Below are 20,536 nucleotides of genomic sequence, written 5' to 3'. Positions count from 1 at the left end.
AACGAAGCAAGGCAGGCATTGCGACCAGCAGCTAAGGTATGCAAGCTGGAGGCTGGGGGGGGGATTTTTGCTACCGGTTCTCTGAACTGCCCGCCGCCATTGCTACCTACTCGCCCGAGCGGGTCCGAACCAGGAGCATTTCACCCCTGAGTACTATATAACAATTCCATAAGTCACATGGATATTAGGTTTTCTTAACATCTTGACCCCAGCACTGGGATGATAGGCCAAGTTTTATCTGCCTTCTGGAAGACCAAGTTGGTTGGAGCCAGCCAAATATAAAGAGAGGCTGTTCCACAGGCCAAGCAATCCCTGGTCCTACAAGATCCCCTCTTGTAGAGGGGATCTGGAACATGCCCACTCTGTCATATCAGGTATAAAAAACTGACATCCTCAGACATAGATGGTCCCACAAGTAATCTGTCCCCATTTCATGTAAGGTTTTAATGATAATAATCAGCACTTGGAATGCACCTGGAAGCATACTGGCAACAAAGTTGTAGCAGCAATGGCATAACATATGAACTTTGAAGCACCCAGACCGTACACACAGTCAGATTCTGTATCAGTTAAAACTTCTAGGGATGTTAAAGAGCAGCTCCATCTAGAGAATGCTGCAGAAATTTATCCAGGAAATACCTAAAGTATGTGTAAAAACGAGCAAGAACCTCCTGGTCCAAGAATGGAGGCAACTGGCATGTAATCATATCAGTGAAAATATTAGAAAGATTAAATTAGTCACCTAATGGTTTTATAGACAGTTGGTAAAGATAACATTGATTCAGACTTAAGGTATTGTGCAAGTCTAGCCATTGCAGATTATAAAACTTGTTGATGATTTAACAGATTCTGGTGCATTCGATGGAAGGTAATGAAATAAATTATTGCAATAGTGGCAAATATCTGGAGCTTAGGTGTAGGATGAGAGTGAGGTTTGTTTTCTGAGCTTGTGGGTTGGTTTCTGAATGTTTCGTTACCAGGCTAGAAAACATCTTCTTCTGAGTTTAGGGGATGTCAGTGTCAGGGTTCTTCTGTTCAAAAAGACTTCAGGTGTGGGTGTGTCAAGTGAGAGTCTTGTATATAAATTATTGTTTAGCATAATGAGAAAACATGCAATAAGTAAAAAAGTAAGATGGCAAACTGACACTGATTGCATTTGGATTAAAATTCCCATGTGCTACAGCCAACTGTGGGCTATAAAAGTACGTTATGATAGTAGTCCAAACATTTGATGTATACCAAGTTGCTTAATGGATTAAAAATATTAGAATAACATCTAATAATAGTAACAGAAATGCCAGGTCTTTGCCTTAGTCTCAGATATACTGTATCTGACAATCTACCACAATGCAGTAATAACTTTTTATTGTTTTCAACAGAAGAAATATATAAAACTTGTCAAGGCAGAAAGGACAATTGTATTTAAAATGAAATATTTCAAAGTAAGAAATTTACTTCTTTGGTTCACTGGTAAGAACAAAAAACCTGGAACAGGTCCAAGCTTTGTGCTTCACCAGACACAGTCAATCGCAGAGGTAAAACATCTAAAAGGGACCAGGAAAGATCAGCTCACAAACTGTGACAAAGTGACTTTGATAATTTAAGAAAAGACTAACTTTTTTAAAGGAAGGGCCACATATAGATTTTGAATGGTTTATTGGGGAAGGTTGCATTCCAAAACTGTTGACAGGACCAGGACAAATAAATGGTATAGCCTAGGTAAAAAAATAATAATTCCAATTTAACTTAATGTACATTTAGAATATAATAGAATGGAATGGAATGGAATGGAATGGAATGGAATAGAATAGAATAGAATAGAATAGAATAGAATAGAATAGAATAGAATAGAATAGAATAACAGAATTGGAAGGGACCTTGGAGGTCTTCTAGTCCAACCCCCTGCCCAGGCAGGAAGGAAATCCTACACCACTTCAGACAAATGGTATGTATGTATGTATGTATGTATGTATGTATGTATGTATGTATGTATGTATGTATTTATTTATTTATGTATTGGTTCGATTCATATGCCACCCTTCTCCGGAGACTTAGGGCAGCTTACAATGTGTTAAGCAATAGCCTTCATACTTTTGTATATACCTGCTTAGTAGGGCTTTGCCCCCCCCCCCCCCGTGGTGTTCTTTTTTATACAAAGTCAGCTTATTGCCCCCACAAACCAGGTCCTCATTTTACCTACCTCGAAAGGATGGAAGGCTGAGTCAACCTTGAGCCTGGTGAGATTTGAACTTGCAGTAATTGCAGGCAGCTGGTGCTACTCAACAGCACTTTAGCTGAAGAGCCACCAAGGTTCTTCAACATGGTTGAAGAGCCTTGTTTATCCAACATCTTCTTAAACAATGGTTATCCAACATCTTAAAAATTTCCAGTGTTGGCGCATTCACAACTTCTGGAGGCAAGTTGTTCTACTTATTAATTGTTCTAACTGTCAGGAAATTTCTCCTTAGTTCTAAGATGCTTCTTGATTAGTTTCCACCCATTGCTTCTTGTTCTACCCTCAGGTGCTTTGGAGAATAGTTTGACTCCCTCTTCTTTGTGGCAACCCCTGAGATATTAAAACACTGCTATCATGTCTCCTCTAGTCCGTCTTTTCATTAAACTAGACATACCCAGTTCCTGCAACCATTCTTCATATGTTTTAGCCTCAAGTCCCCTCTTCTCAGCACTCTTTCTAGAGTCTCAACATCTTTTTTACATCGTGGTGACCAAAACCAAATGCAATATTCCAAGTGTGGCCTTACCAAGGCATTATAAAGTGGTATTAACACTTCACGTGATCTTGATTCTATCCCCCTGTTTATGCAGCCCAGAACTGTGTTGGCTTTTTTGGCAGCTGCTGCACGCTGCTGGCTCATATCTAAATGGTTGTCCACTAGGACTCCAAGATCCCTCTCACAGTTACTACTATTAAGCATTTAATTTGAGCTCAATTAATATGATTATTTTCCTGCCTATTTAATAGTTCTTGTCTTCTGTCAAATTCTGTCAAATTGAGGACCCAGTTTGTGGGGGCAATAAGCTGACTTTGTAAAAATATACAAAAGTATGAAGGCTATTGCTTAACGTATTGTAAGCCGCCCTGAGTCTCCGGAGAAGGGCGGCATATAAATCAAATAAAAAAAAAAAAAGAAGAAATACAGTTTGGTGACAGCTGTTAAAGGAGCATTGAGAGTCACACCCAAGATTTGGGGGGCCACATATAAACCTGGGACTGCAGCTTGAGCACTCCATCTATATAAGGTAAAGCAATCTGCCCATTTACAGACATCCCTAGTTATTGATGATCTTCTTCTCCAAGTTGCAATCCTTCATCAGTCAGATTATGTGTGGATGAAACAATTACCCTCATGGCTGTATAGATGTTTTGTTCCCAACCCTTGAACCTCCTTTACAGATCCACAGTCCTTAGTTTAGAACTCAGGCACAAGGAAACACGGATCATCTGTCTTACACAGAGATAATTAACATTCCAATGATATACCCTTTGCCTCCCCTATACTACTTCTGTTTTTCATCTGTGATACACACTTCACCAGTTGAGAACTATTGATGCAGATCACTAACTGGAAACAACAGTTCAAGGGCTTCAAATTGGCAGTTTTCCCAGCCCTACAGGGTGATGCCAAGAACTCAGAATTTAACTCTTTTGGCCCCTTCCCCAAATTATTACTCTGATTGGCAGTGAGCCTTGGGCACAAGTCTTTTTCCTCATTCATATCCATCTGTCTGTTGCTAATAAATAACTCTGGGGTTTGCAAATCATGTAAATCTAAACTATAGTCTTCCCCAAAATGGGTGTACTCCTATTAATTGCAGCATTGAGGAGGTGATTGCTACACCAGCTTGCCAATTGCAATATTTCACACCTTAAGGAGACTTAATAATTGTCCTCAAGTGTGTATGTAAACATTATGGCAGAATATTAATGGTTACATAAATAAATAAGAATAAGGAGACCATAGCACTATAATTATCCTTCAGCAATATGCTGTGAAACTTAATTGTTTGGAAATAATATGTAAGCATGTTATATTAAGTAAGGAAAGTTTTGATTGCAGCAAAGCCTCACAGCTTCATGTTGAGGCAATTGTGTTCTTGCACTGCCTCTTTGAGGCCCTTCCCAAGTTATCTGGACAAGTATGCCTACCCATATGATTCTTCTCCTGGGTTTACTAATGGACGAGCAGATGACATGGTAGACTTGAAACAAGCACAGACATTTTGAAAGCCTTTGCCCAAGCAATTTAAGGAATGGTGTTTTCCTCGTGGCGTTAACATGAACAAAGTTTCTGAAACCATTGGCACACTAAGATAATTTTGGAAATGAAGCAGTGTTCCACATTTCATTTATATTTAAAGCTAATGCAGTGAAACACAGGAAGTTTTGCAACCTAGATAATTCAGATGCAGACACTAGCAGTCTGCTGAAAAAGCCTTCAGTACTCCCATCTGTAACCTCTTCACCTACACACATCCAATTCTACCTCTTGCCCAAATGCGGAAACTTTTTGGCTTTTCATTATGTTTTTTCACAATGTACCCAATGTTGGCAGTCCAAATTTTATTTCATAAATAGAGACTTTATTTACAACATTTCTAACATGAGTAGTCAAACTCTAACATACTTTAATGATATACTTAACATATATAAACATATATTCTGCTTCTAAGAAACACTCTGGAATCATCGTGCCTTCTAAATTATTACTCTCGTTATCATTTTAAAGCTATACTAGACCTAAAATATTCATACAGGATTAAAACATAATATATTACTGTGATGTCTGCCATTATTTTTCCCAAGCAATTATATACTCCAATACTGACAAAACTTATCCTTAAAACATAACTGATGTAATTATCTCACAAACGCTACATTTTAAAATTGTCCTGTTGTTAATTTAAGAAGGAGACATATCTTGTCTACTAGGCATTCTTTATAGATTTCCTTCATGTTACCATGTTATAATAATGTGATCTTATTTATTCCTGGACTAAATTAGTCCCTGAATACTCACTGGCCACAGATTGGTTTTCTCTAGTGAAATACATTTGATCAAGTAAAAGAATATGTTTATTTATAATTACATGTATTATGTATACATGTTTACTTCTCTTCTGTCATGTTCTCATGCTATGAGATAATAATAATAATAATAATAATAATAATAATAATAATAATAATAATAATATGAACCATGGTTTGCAATCAAGACAGAGTTATAACTATTAGAAGCTACCTCACTAGATGCAGCAAATCAGAACTATGCACATCCATAGCTACTGCTGCGTAATAACAATGCCATCCACTGCGTTTTTAATCTTGTATGAAATGAGATTAAATAGTACTGGTAGATATTGACTAATGAGAGTGATTGTACTATAGTAGATGTTTGTGAGGATACAAAATGTCCTCCCACCAATTTTGGGTAAATTTATTATAGAACATTCTTCCCTGAAATCATCCTGCAACCATGCAGTTAAATAAGGATTTCAGGGTTGATTCCCACAGGAATGAGAGTGATTGCTATTTCCCTAGAAGAGTAAGGTATTTCTTAACTGAGTTCTGAACCTGAATACTGAAGATCAACAATATTACAACAATGCTTAAACTTAAATAAAAAGTAAAAATAAAATTACTTAAATAAAACATTGAATTGCTTAAAAAAACCCCAAATGACTACTTTTACTGAACGATACATTAGGTTTTACATTGCTTAGAACACAACCTTTTTTTTGATAGGGATAATATTGGAAAGATATAATTTCTTGCTAGGTCTACCATATTCTTGCCAGCTTTCCAATGTGGTCAGAAAATTCTGCTTCACCAGAATATTGAAAGATCAAAGTCAGTTATAAACAAGAATATGCTAGCAGAATAGCTGTCCAGCATTTAACAAAACAAGAACAGTACTACTCAGTTTTAAATGAATGACTTTTACTTGCTGTTGTAACTCTTTCTGGTTGATTATTAGGGACCTCATCAGCCCAAGTGCATATATCTGATGTGTAGTCAAAAAAAAAAAATCTATTTCTCCATTTCTACACCCATCACACAAACCATGGCTTATGCCATAAGAAAGGCCATTTACTTCTGCAGATAGGCTACATAGTGGGCAGTTGAACAATTCAGATTTAAAATAATATCTGAATACATCTGTTTGGATGTCTCCAATTTTTAGGTATTGCTGGATTGGCATATTTTCTGCCTAATTTTCTGCCTAATAAGGCAAGTGTTTCTTATAAATATGGCAAGCAAAACTGCTATCGAATAGCTAAAATGTTGCTGAAATTGTTTTGAAAAATCAGACATAAATGTAATTATTGTAAACTATCTTTCTATGAAAAACCATTATGTGAATTACAGCGAAGTATTCTATTTCTTAAACATGACTGGAGATATGTAATAAAAGGATATTATTTCATCTTTGTTTATAGTTCTGTTAAGTAAGCCTATAAAACTACTTTCCTTATAAGGTTTACATTTTGGAAACTGTTTTCACTGTTTACAATGCATTTATTTCAACATATTTTACAACTTTTTAAAGTAAGCAAAATAAAAAATACATTAAAATTTTAAGTGATTTTAATATACTTTCAAAACAGATGGTTTTATGTTCCTGGTTTGTTGAATAATAGAAAAGCTGTATCAGTTCCTACAAAACTCTGTTAATTTACCTAATAGAAGAATGCAACACTAATTATTATGCCAATAAATACAGTTAGTTCTCTACTTACAACCACAATTGAGTCTAAAATTTCTGTTGCTAAGTGAGACATTTGTTAAGTGAGTTTTATTACGATCTCTCTTGCCACAGTTCTTAAGTGAATCACTTCAGCTGATAAGTTAGTAACCTGGTTGTTAAGTGAATCTGGCTTCCCCATTGATTTTGCTTTTCAGAAAGTCGCAAAAGGTGATCACATGACCTTGGGACACAGCAATAGTCATAAGTAGGAACCAGGTGCCAAGTACCTGAAATTTGATCACATGATCATGGGGATGCTGCAAAGGTCGTAATGTGAAAAACAGTCATAAATCACTTTTTTTAATTGCCATTGTAATTTTGAACAGTCACTAAACAAACTATTGGACTACCTGTATTTTGCTATTCATTGGAAGATTTTTATACAATTATTTGTTCTTTATCAATGTTTAAGACAATATATGAATCAACTTATAAAAGATACTAAATTGAAGCAATAAAGAGCTAAACATGATTCCCTATTCTGATTTGTAAATATAGTTATCAGTATTTTAAGTTAATTCTAGGACACAGTTAAGCTTGCCAAATATTAGTTTCTTCACGGTACAAAATCATGCCCAGAAAACCACATGTATATATTTTTCATATCACTGGAATACCCAAAACTCATTTGTTTGTGTAATAGTTATTATTGATATATGAAATATTCTGTAATTCTATATAGAATATTCTATAATTTATAAAATGTAATAAAACAAATAAAACAATTTTTTTAAAAAAAAATTGATTTATATGCCGCCCTTCTCCGGAGACTCAGGGCGGCTTACAATGCGCTAAGCAATAGCCTTCATCCTTTTTGTATATTTATACAAAGTCAGCTTATTGCCCCCACAACTGGGTCCTCAATTTACCTACCTTAGAAAGGATGGAAGGCTGAATCAACCTTGAGCTTGGCGAGATTTGAACCTGCAGTAATTGCAGGTAGCTGGTCTTAATAATAGATTGCTTTAGACCACTGTACTACCAGGGCTTTTTCCACAGCAATTTGTTTATCCTCTAACAAAGATTTGACTCTTTTCCTTCAGAGCAAAGATGGTTGTCAGAACAGAAAAGAAATTCAGCTATCCGTTTCTTTGCCTTATTGAAATAAATCATTCTGTTTGGTGTTTTATTTCACCTGTTACAGCAGAAGCTTAACGATACTTTCCATCTATTTTGTTTCTCTTGGCTTGTGTTCAATACTTTTCTTTCATTGTTATTAGTAGGAGTGCATGTTACAAGCCATTAATACTATCACAACATTATTGATGACTGTACTAGAGACATTTTTAAAAGGAGGATCCTTCCAAATTGTAAAATGATCAAAAGTTTTAAGGTGCCACCTGCTGGGTAGGCCATAGAAATTTATTTATTTATTTATTTATTTTATTTTTATTTATATGCCGCCCTTCTCTGGAGACTCAGGGCGGCTTACAAGGAGTTAAGCAATAGCCTTCATACTTTTGTATATTTTATACAAAGTCAGCTTATTGCCCCTACAAACCGGGTCCTCATTTTACCTACCTTAGAAAGGATGGAAGGCTGAGTCAACCTTGAGCCTGGTGAGAATTGAACTCGCAGTAATTGCAAATTAATAATTAATAAATTGTAATTAATTTGTAAACAAATTAATAATTAATAAATTGTAATAATCAAATTATTTGATTGATCAAATAAAATCTTATTTATTGCCATCTAGTACAAGTAGATTTCATAGATCAATATGATATAAACTCACCTTCTGTTTATAAGAGTTCCTGTTAAATCTGGGTTTAGAAAATGAACAAGTAAATTTGCCAAAGTGTGATCGCCCAGATATAAGCGACCACCTGGCTATCCTGCTCTCCCAGCCTTATTTAGCTATTTGCTCATATCATTGGTCACTCTAATGCAGGGGTGTCAAAACTGGCGGCCCGCAGGCCAGATGCATCACATGCAGGCCACACCCACCCCAGCTCCATGAATAGGGCAAATATCGCGAAACGTGATATGATGGTAATGTGACGCTGCACCTTTGACACCCATGATCTAATGAAATAGAAGCCACAGCAGTACATCTAGCTCCAATGCCACAGCTACATTCTTATCCCTGCTCCAAATATCCTCATACTCTGAAATGGGTTTCTTGTGAGGGAGGGAACAATACACATAGATACTGTTTTAAAGGAATACCCAGCAGCTCAGCCTTTGGGGACTGTACTTCTCTTAGTTTATCAAATAATGAATATGTGCTCAAATAGTACACCTTCAAATGCTTTTTCTCCATATCACTCTCTCCTTACTCTCCGGAAGGGTGGTGTTTGTCTCATTGATGTAATAAATCCCATACAATTATCAGGCACTTTGAAACTTTAAGGAGAACTCCATGCAGGTTCTTTAGATGTGTTTCTTTCATTTATTTCTAATCACTGTTTATTACTGAGAGCAGATGAAAACAATAGATAAACTATTTCTTCCTGTTTATTCATTTCCCAAAGTTTCTTCCCAGCAATTCTCTGTGTGTGTGTGTGTGTGTGTTTGTGTACACGAAAGATCGAGAGAGCACATGGGTATAAAGTTATTGCAGTTCCTTGCAGTTCTGGTAACTACTGCAGTCCCTATAGAATTTATTGGAACCAATATAGTTTACTAATCCAGAGTCATGTATATGAGATGAGTGGCCATACAGTACTGTATACTGTATACATACTGTATACATACATACATACTGTATAAATGTATTAATTAACTAAATAAATGAAGATCTCTGCCTCATTTATTCCATATTTTGGCTTATTAGAAGAATTACTATGCAAGCTATCATCATAATTCATTATTTCAAGTCTCCCTGTGACTTCTTTCGAAAGCTAAATGTATCCTCCTGGTTACTCAATTTCTATCCCACAAGATTTATGTTTACACATTAATTATTATGCAATACACAAATAGAGTGTTGCATTATCTATTGTAATTAGAAATAATGCACCTGAGGGCATTCCCTTCCTGTTCTGCCAGTAAACCTGAACATCATATTACATTTAGTCATACAACTCTTAAAACTAATTATCACCTATTAGCGGCTTCAGTGTCACATTATCTATTACCTTCATTAATACTCAGATCATTAAGAAACTTCTGATAAATGTATGTGTCTTCATTCTATATAACCTCAGCTATTAGCTTTTCATCTTTGGTACATGATTGTACCTTATGAAATTAATCACTGTTTACTCCAAAGATGGTGCCACTTTTACTAAGTTCATATAAAAAGGTAAAGGTAAAGGTTCTCCTTGCACATATGTGCTAGTCATTCCCGACTCTAGGGGGCGGTGCTCATCTCCGTTTCAAAGCCGAAGAGCCAGCGCTGTCTGAAGACGTCTCCGTGGCCATGTGGCCGGCATGACTAAACGCCAAAGGCGCAGGGAACACTGTTACCTTCCCACCAAAGGTGGTCCCTATTTTTCTACTTGCATTTTTTACGTGCTTTCAAAACTGCTAGGTTGGCAGAAGCTGGGACAAGTAATGGGAGCTCACCCCATTACGCGGCACTAGGGATTCAAACCACTGAACTACCAACCTTTCGATCGACAAGCTCAGCATCTTAGCCACTGAGCCACCGCGTCCCTTGTAAATTGATATCATTCATTGGCAACCTTTAGTCTCAAAAGACTATGGTATCGTGCTCTGGAAAGAGGTCCTAAAACAGGATCTGGTGTGACTAAAAAGGCCAATTCGAGAGTGGCAATCCCTTCCACATTGAGAGCAGATACATTCTGTCCCCTGCCCAGCCCCAAGGTTTCGCTGGTTCCAGAACTGCTTCTTTGCCTCGGCCTGTTGAACAAGTGTCTCTTCGAATTGGAGAAGGCCATGCTGCATCTTTAGCCTCCAAGCTGAACGATCAGAGGTCAAGGTTTCCCAATCATTAATGTCCATTCCCAAGGCCTTTAGATCCCTCTTACAAATATCCTTATATCACAGCTATTGTCTTCCTCTAAGGTGCTTTCCCTGCACTAATTCTCCACACAGGAGATCTTTCAGGAGATATACTAAGTGCATAAAAGAGACCATATTCATCTTATATATCTTTAGTACATATGAATTTCAAACAAGTTAGTAAATATTTTTTGCTTAACAGAAATCCAGCATTAAATTTAAACAGCTACTGTCTCATATGGTTTTCAGAAAACATATATATATATATAGAATATATTTTGGAATGTAACGAGGTGCCACATTTTTGTGCTGTTTTTTGAAATATTGAGTGTAATGCAAACATTCTCCAAATATGAAATTTCAAGTACAATTAACATTGTACATTGTATCATAAGAATATTTTTGCCTGAAAGCAAAATTATCAAAGCATGTGACTTTACTTTTAAAATCGAGGAATAGTAATAAACCTGTGATCATTGTTATCATTAAAGAGTTTACTGATAAATCAGAAAAACTGTAGCTCATAACAGCTTTTTTAAAAAAATACTGTATATATTTTTTATCACAACCTTATGCATGTTTAAATGAAAGGAAATTCTACTGGATCTAAACAAAATCAATCCTGATGTGGTTAGGACTGGAGACTGGTTTGCATGGTGAATGTGATACATCTCAAATTATCACTTACTCCAATGGATATTAAAGGCTAAAGTGGGAACCGAATGGAGGACAAAATAGACTTCGGGCTATTCTAATATAGCTCTTCCCATGTTATATCCTTATACAGTACATCACAGAAGTGAGTACACCCTCTCACATTTTATAAATATTTAAGTATATCTTTTCATGTGACAACACTGAAGAAATGACACTTAGCTACAATGTAAAGTATACAGCTTGTATAACAGTGTAAATGTGCTGTCCTCTCAAAATAACGCAACACACAATCATTAATGTCTAAACTGCTGGCAACAGAAGTGAGAACACTCCTAAGTGATAATGTCCAAATGGGCCCAAAGCGTCAATATTTTGTGTGGTCACCATTATTTTCCAGCACTGCCTTAACCTTCTTGGGCATAGAGTTCACCAGAGCTTCACAGGTTGCCACTAAAGTCCTCTTCCACTCTTCCATGACAACGTCATGGAGCTGGTGGAAGTAAGAGAGCTTGCGCACCTTTACCTTCCGTTTCAGGATGCCGCACAGATGCTCAATAGGGTTTAGGTCTGGAGACATGCTTAGCCAGTCCATCACCTTTACCCTCAGTTTCTTTAGCAAGGCAGTGGTCGTTTTGGAGGTGTGTTTGGGGTTGTTGTGGGATGACTACTCTTATACTGTCTGGTATAGCCAAATACAGATTAAAATGCTAAACAATTAGATATGCCACGATTTTAGTCTCATCAAGTGATTATAATATACACGATTATTTTCAGATATTGTCCCATAGCTTTCTTTCCTCAATCATATATTTATTAAAAGAATTAGAAACAATGTTTATAAAAGTTGGAAACTGTAGATCTGAATCTTCATTTCCGTCTCTGCCTACCCCAAGCCTTAGATACAGTTTTCCCCATCTTCCAAAAATTTTCACCAAATCATGATTTTAATAGGACAGCAGTAGAAATGATTAAATATATTGGAAGTAGTTATATTGATTGTGTAATGACAGTGCAGCATTTTTGTATTTGAAGTTCTTCAGAATACACAGGTAGTATGAATGTAGCCCGTCTGCAAGTTTTAAAGCAGATACAATTCCTCCAGAATCATATATCTACCCTTTGTAGTTGGCTGAGAAAGGAAGTGGCTGCTTTAAAGACATGCAAACAGATGTGCACCCCTGTGTAGTCTGAACCACTTTTTGGAATCAAAACTGGAATACTGCATAGTTCTAAAATGAACTTCCTTGTGCGCCCCCTTTCTTTGTCATGACTAATTTTAAGATTGCAACTACTAGAACAGAGATCTTCAAACTTGGCAGCTTTAAGACTTGTGGACTTCAACTTCCAGAATTCTCCAGCCAGCAAAGCTGCTCTAAAGAACAACATTTAGAGCACCAGCTGTCTCTTAGCAAGAAAAATATTGAACCTGCCATAGAGATGAGATGGAGTTGCAAGAAACACAAGTAATAATGTATCTATACCAAGTCAAAACAAATTGTAATTTCCAATTATTGTGTAATCTTGTATATATGATATGAGTTTCACTATCTCTGAGCACAAAAGGACTTATGTTTTTAAAAAGCATAGTTTCAGTACATGCGATGTATTTTGTGCAGCCTGAATTACAACAAATTCACAATATTTAATGCCAATATTCATGTGCACACCACTTTAAACCTACTGAACCAATGTAAAAAAATAGAAAATCTTACCATTATCTTCAACTGAAAAATAGAAGATATCGCTCGTAGCATTTTCACGTTCTTTCAAGGCATAACAAATCTTCATTTCATCAATATCAGCTGATGGGAATGAGAAACGTTACACAAGTCAAAATCTTTTCAATACAGGTTAAACTTACCACTTTGATTTTGTTTGTTTATTTGTTTAGAATCAGCTTATATTTGTGTAGGTATCCTACACAATATGTGAACATCTGAAAAGGTTTAATATTTCTCCCTTTGTCATCTGGTATATCAAACCTGATGCCTTTCAGATGAATCTGAACTATTCAGGTGCTCAGATTTCAATGTCCAGAAAGAGATTATGGAACTTTCTCTGCAAAGCATCTGGTTGGAGAAGACTGGTTTAAATGATTGTGAGTCACTTGTTTTCATTTAGAACCTATAACTAGGTGTACACATAGTACTGTTAAGAATTTATAGAACAAACCATAGTTCATACATTATGTTAAGCCATAAAACATTTACAAATCTCAATATAAAGAACAAAAAAGTCATATTAAATCTTCATGTGTGAATCCAAGCTATTAATTACTATATGCTCAGAGTACCTGGAATGAAATATAAAACTGATAGATTGTGCTGGCTGTAATAACTGAATAATACTATAATAATCAATAGAATGACACCACAGTAAAATTGCTTTCTCATTCCACTGGATAATACATATTACATTTTATATATTTGCTAATATATAACAAGTTTTTAGAATATTGACAATTTGTAAAAGTTAAATATTTTACACTGCCAAATATCTGAGAATGCTCATATAATAAATCATATAAATCTATGGCAATTTTAAAATATATTTGTGTCCATAGTGTAAATTCACTTGATCTACAATGGACTGAGCTCTTTACTGCTGGATTTAAGCCATTATGGGACAGGAAATGCTTTGGCTTTCATGATTATGAATCCAGCTAATTTGGAACCTGGCAACAAACCAAGTTAAATAAATAATGGATTGGATAGGTGTAATGACCCTATTAAAGAGTAACTTGCTTGTAGACGTTGATCTGTGAATATGATTTTAAAACAACATTCAAACTGATTTCATTGTTTTAGAAACATTGATCTTCTAAAAAAATGAATAAATAAACTAGTGAGTACATAGTACTAACCTTGGGAAAAGGATTTGACAGTTGCATTTCCTAGGCCAATATTAATGAGAAATCCATGTTTTGGCCCATCTGTGATCTTATATTTCAATAATTTGTGTGGACTATCTCTGTCTTCTGCTTTCAGAGACTTGCTGGTTATTAGGAAGCCCAGGTGTCCAGTTGCTATATTTCTCAGTGTGGAGACACCCTTGTTCACTACTATTTGTGGTATTCCATTGTCTAAAGCATTGATCTGAATTTTCATCATCTGTGGGTTACGTGTTTCAAGAATGGTATCAGGAAAAACATAAAAATCTGGATGTGTCCCATCCGTTACAGTGAAAGAGAAGCTATCATGATTAGTTTCAGTGCCATCATGTTTGTAGCTGATCATATTTTCATTTAAGTCTTGTTTAGTGAAACTGGTGACAGAATAGCTGTTGTTATAAATAATTTGACCATGTACAGGGACTTGAGTAATTATGAAATGGAGTAGATGGTCAGGTGTATCCCGATCATCCACATTTAGCTCAAATGGTGTGATCAGTTTGGTTTCCCCTTCTTGAACTGTGAGGTCATGTAATGTGAGAACTGGCTTCTTATTGTCCACGTCAGTAATAGAAACTCTAAAAGTACGGAAGACTGGATTATAGCCATCAGTCACTTCAAACTCAAAGCTATCCATCTTCACCTCATCATCTGCAGTGTGGATGTAATAAATCTTGTTTCCAGCTAGTTGAAGCTGAGTGAAGGTAGTGACAAGAACTCCAGGGTTGTCAGAATTCTCTAAATGACCTCTGCTTGGTGCCCGGGTGATGCTGAACCTAAGTAGCTCATCAGGACTGTTGATATCACTTGTACTGAGGAGATCTGTAGTGAGAGTCACTTTCCCACCTTCTTTCAGAGTGACTCCTTTATTGATCACCTCTGGAAACACCATATCAATGCCATTAATGGTAATGTAAAAATATCTATCTATCAAGGGATTGATGCCATCAGTGACATCAAACTTAATTAAGTCACGGAGTCCCTGTTGGCCTGTATGTGTATAACATATATATTTATGATCTATGTCATCCTGTGTGAAATTCATGCCGAGTGTAATATTGTATAGCATCTCTTTTTCTTTACTTATATGCTGTAATAAGCCATGCCTGGGGGATAAACGAATAATGTATGTAAGCATCCTGTCTTCCGAGTCTATGTCAGTGGCTTTGAGATCTTGATTGGTGATAACTTTAGATTCACCAACATCTACTTCTAATCCATCATTGATGGACATCCGGGGTGTTTCATCATCAACCAGAATGACCATTATTAATACTTCTTCCTCCACTGTGTGTAGGCCATCAGTGAGCTGGATTTTGAAAGAGTCCTCTTTAGTTTCTGAGTCATCATGCTCATACACAATGCTAGATGCCTCCCGAATTTCTTCCAGGGTGAAATTGGTAACAGACACAGTACCTGTAGCCAGCTGGTTAACAATCTGTCCATTCTTTGGAGGAACAGTTATAAAGAAGCGCAATTCATCTGGGGGAATATCAGCATCAGCACCATTAAGAATGGGTGTGTCAATTACCAAACTCATTCCTTCCAACACCACAAACTCACGTACAAACAATTCGGGCTTCTCATCATTGGTTGGGATAATGATAATTGGAAAGAACTGAGGTGGTGAAAAGTTGATACCATCAGAGCACTGGAAAGACAATCTGTCTTCTAAAGGTTCTATCCCCTTATGGATGCTCTGAACATAGTTGACATGACCAACACGAATATCTTTGATGGAAAATGCACTGATGGGAATCCCAGTTCTGGATTTTTCAGATCCTGGTGCTGGAGAGATATTCTCTAGGTAACCAGCAGTTGACTGTGTTAGAATGGTACAGAGAATATCATCTCTAGGAGTATCAATATCTTCCACATCCAGCAGTTCTAGCCTTAGCACATTCTTTCCTCCTTCTTGAACAGTGAATGGTTCTTCTCCCAACATAACTTCAGGAGCAATGTTGTCCACTGGCAAAAGAGTTACAGTCACACGCACTCCTTCTATTGTGCTTCCTCTCACCACCCACTCACTGGCCCGATCTGAAATAGTAAGATTGAAAGAATCAGTCTGCTTCTTCAATCCAATCTCTCCACTATTGTGAGCATAAACAACTGTTCCGCTTATGAGATCCTCTTGAGTGAATCTTTTTGAGGGTACTCCATCCACTAAAATACTACCCAGCTTAGGGGGGTCCTCTACAATAAAAGTTAATGCCAGTTCATCAGTATCCTCATCTGTTCCCTGGATAAGAGAAGTGGTTATTTCAGTAACACTATTTTCCAGAACATCAATAAAGGCCCCCAAAAGTCCATTACTACTAGGGACCATGATGCTGGGACGTTCATCATCAACTGGTTGAACAGCAATTTTAACTGTGATTGGTACTTGATGAACTTCATCACTTACTTCTAACTGAAAGGAATCACTTCTGTACTCATCACCATTATGTTGATAGGATATGCGACCATTAGTAATGTCATCTAACAGAAAAGATTCACCCTGTACCATCAATCCTTCCTCTAGGTAGCGCAGGTGGCCATGCTGAGGTGTTTCAGTTAAAGTGAAGACAATTCGGTCAGTGTCTGTATCTTTATCAGTAGCATCTAGCTGCGTGGTGGTGAGAAAGAAGCTGTGCCCCTCAAACACTGTGAAACCAGCATTGGTTATTTGTGGGGGCTGATTATTCACTGGCTGCAAGAAGAAAGTGAAAATGCCTAGCACAGAATTACCAGCTGCATCTTCTACACTGTAAGTGAATTGTACTACTCTTGGAGTAATGCCAAGTTCTTGGTCTGGTGGTCTATAGGCCACTTTATGATGATTTATCTGTGCTTGAGTGAAATGGGTAATAGGCACCAGAGGACTGTCAGTCAATACAATTTCACCTGCCAAGATAGGGTGATTTTCGTCAATATCAGTTGGTGATGTAAGCACTGTATATTTCAGCTCTCTGTCATCTGTGTCCAAATCAGTATAACACAGGTAATGCTTCTTGAAATGTGTCACTTGGTATTCGAGGACAGTCATTTGTAAAGTTGTCCCTGGGTATAGTTCTGGAGATAGGTTATCTACTGGCTGTATCTTGATGATAAACACCTTTTCTTCAGATTGATTTGGAGGGTCATTATCATCTTGGAGATAAAATACAAACTGGTCCATCACTACATTGGTGCTATGAGGTCCAATATGCCTGTAGAACAACTTTCCATCCAGGATATCCTCTTGCAGCCATTCAGTCACTACCTTCTCATATATACCCTCACTCACTATAAAGTGCCAGGAGGATGGATCACTATGATCTTCTTCCATATCTTCCTCTTTTTCACTGGATGATGGAACCTCTCCCTGACGCAACAGAAACTCACCAAAATGTTTCCAGACAGGTACACCTGAAGACTTTTTAACCTCCTTAAGCAGAAATCGAATAGTGGAGTCATCAGAGTCTATATCAGTAGCACTGAGAACAAAGGGTGAGATCTGCACTACCTGGTGCTCACTTAGGACCAAGCCAGTGTTGGCATTAAGGAGTGGTGGTTGATCATCATCAGGGGCAATTGTAATTGGATAAAAAAACTCCACCTGGTGTTGTCCATCCTCCATGCGAAAGATAATGTTATCACTGAAACTGTGCTCACTGCCATCATGCTGGTAGATCACCTGTCCAGCTTCCAACTCTGCTGCAGTAAAAAAATGACGACCAGGAGATGCATTCAAAACTCTCAATTCACCATGTTTTAGACCTCTTGTAACCCAAATCTTCACTTCCCCTAAGTTGTCCTCATCACTGATTACAAGATTGTCAGAAAGCGGCCTTGACTGGCCTTCAAAAAGCATCATCTGAGGGCCGGCAATGCGATTAAAGACAGCCACCGGAGCCAAAGTGTTCATAGGTTTCACCACCACCATGAAGGCAAAGGGGTCTGAAGAGGCACCCTCAGGGTCCAACACCTCCAACTCAAACTGGAAGAGACGCTCATGGTCTGAGTCCACTGTAGGAGGCTGGTAGGCAATCTTCAGCTCCCTCAACTCCCGCTGAGTGAAAGAAGTGAGTGGGCGACTAGGATCATCCGTACTTATCAAGTAACCAGTGGTCGCATCTTGCCCTCCAACACTGAGCCAGGGAGAGGTGAGATTAAATAGCAGCAGATCTGACGGGGTCTCCAAGTCCTCCGCTGCCAACATGTCAGGGGTGATGGCGGTAAGCACAAACTGGTCCACCTCCATCATGAGCAAAGCCACAAAGCTGGGCTTGGGGGGAGTGTTCTCAACCCCATCCCGGATCCGAACCACCACCTGAAAGTATTCCTGCTGGCTTTGGCTCTCGGGAGATCCGCTGTCCTCTAGTACTTCCACCCGCATGGGGATGTGGTCGCGGTTGGGGGAGGGCGTGGGAGCCGTGTGCTGGTAGCGGATGCCTTCGCTGAGGAAGCGGCGGCAGTCGTTGCTGTAGCCCGGCGGCAGGGGGCGCCCGTGGGCGTCGATCAAACGCCCGTAGGAAGGCAGGTGGTTGCCGCTGCTGGACGGGTGAGGGAGGGCGGTGAGGCGGCAGTGGCGACGCCTGGCTTCTCCCTCCTCGGCGAAGGCCAGGACTTTGGCGTCCAGGGGCTGGCTGAGGCCCCGCAGCTTCTCCACGGCGAGCGGCAGGTTGCGGCTGAGGAGGCGCAGCTGCTGCGACAGCACCTCGGCCTCCAGCGCGAAAGGCACCACGAACGTGCGGCTGGGCGAGTCGTAGCGGAGCTGGAGGCTGAGGCGGTCGCGGCCGGGGCTGCGAGACCCGTAGTGGGTGTAAGTCACCTCTCCGGGACCGAAATCGCAGGGGAAGCGTTGCGGCGAGAGCGCCCCCGGGCGGTGAGGCGCAGGCGGCGGCCCGCTCTCCAAGACGGTCACGATGCACTTGTCGCCCGGCTGCACGCGGATCACCAGGTCCCGGGCGGGGTCCAGAGAGACGGAGCGGCCGAAAGGCACGCGCAGCCCGCGGTTGGCCACCAAGATCCCCGCGGCGCCCCCGTCCGGTTCCGCCGGCTGAAGGAGAAGCGGCTGCCCGGCTGAGTCCGGCTGGGTGGTCCCGAGCGCAGCCAGAATAGAGAGCAGGAGCAGCGCCGCCCCGAACGGCGCCCGACGGCGGCGAAGGTGCCCGGGCGGTTCGGCCATGCCGCCTCTAGTGCTGCCTCTCTCTCCTTCACGGGCGGTGAGCGCGAGTTCCGACGGACTTTGGGACCCGGGGACGGCAGGGCGGACGACAAGGTGCAGGAGCCGGGCTTCTGTGCTGCTCCGGAGCGGGGCTCTCTGGGACTCGGCCACTGCCTGCTGCAGGTACTCAAGGGGAGGAGAAGGGGGGTGGGAGCTGGCAGCCCCTCGCGCCGCCCAGGAACTGCCTCCCCCTTCCCGGCCCACCCAGGAACCGAGGCTTAGTTTCTCCGCCGCCCGAAACGGCGGGGAAGCGTCCATTCGCTGAGCGAGCAGCCCCCGAAAGACGGCGGCGGGGGGGGGGGAGGACGACCTTCCACCGACCTCGCTTGCAAGGAAAGCAGAGTTTTTCACTCCGAAGCTTAGGATCTCATCGGCAGCGAAGGCGACGGTTCCATTTCCAGCGATCTTTGCCTCCGGGGCACCGATTTTTTATTAAGGCGCCTTCGAAAGAGCAGGGCTAGTGCCGCTGGGTTTCTGTCGCTTGCAGATCGCTGCCTTTCCTCCCGCAGGTGAGAGAGAGGAACGATGAGCCGGTCCAGCAAAGGCGGTAAAAGTGTTATCTTGCCCTTCTCCCGAGACGCTTTGCTGTTGCTGCAACACAGCTCTCTCATCCCTAAATTATTAGGGATGTGTTCAGCTTAAGTTGGGTTCTGATTCAGGCAGAGTGTGTTGTGTGGCATCCGGGAAGACAACCGATGCGTTTGGTGGACCCAACTTTTTCGTCCGTTATATCAGACAGGAATTCTTAAACCAGAATTCCTGGTAATTATTGTGCAGTTATAGATTGGGGAATATGTGTTAGGCTGCCAGGATAATCAATCAGTTTCTTTCCTAGACCCGATTTAGCAATCAGACTCTCTGAGTGATTGTCAAATCCACTCATTCTCATCAACGTTAAGGGGGGGGGGGAAGGGAATACCAAAACAACATATTTGCCAAATTCATAAAAGTCTGACAATTCTGATAAAAACAAAAACATCCTTGCTTTAGTCAGACCACTTTATTTGCTTCACAATCCAGAGGACTTTAACGCATTGTAAGCTGCCCTGAGTCTCCGGAGAAGGGCGGCATATAAATTAAAGCAAAAAAAAAAAAGTGCACCTGGCAGCCTGGCATATGTTA

The 20,536-nt window shown here is 39.7% G+C and overlaps 1 protein-coding gene across 1 annotated transcript in view; it reads right to left on the bottom strand.

The window, feature by feature from the left end:
- The window catches only part of FREM3 (FRAS1 related extracellular matrix 3), an 82,406-nt gene extending 62,383 nt beyond the window's left edge, over positions 1–20,023 (bottom strand). Inside the window, exons 1-2 of the mRNA XM_034442957.3 lie at positions 14,197–20,023; positions 13,046–13,135 (exon numbers count right to left, since the gene is read on the bottom strand). Coding sequence (XP_034298848.2) covers positions 13,046–13,135; positions 14,197–19,672 — 5,566 coding nt within the window. The 5' untranslated portion in view covers positions 19,673–20,023. The remainder of the gene's footprint in view (positions 1–13,045; positions 13,136–14,196) is intronic.
- Between the last annotated feature and the right edge of the window lie 513 nt (positions 20,024–20,536).

The sequence above is a fragment of the Pantherophis guttatus genome, chromosome 8, assembly GCF_059756535.1.
Source record: "Pantherophis guttatus breed Tessera chromosome 8, ASM5975653v1, whole genome shotgun sequence".
NCBI lineage: Eukaryota > Metazoa > Chordata > Lepidosauria > Squamata > Colubridae > Pantherophis > Pantherophis guttatus.
Note: the sequence above shows the minus strand (reverse complement) of the source record. Positions and strands in the feature narration are given on the sequence as shown.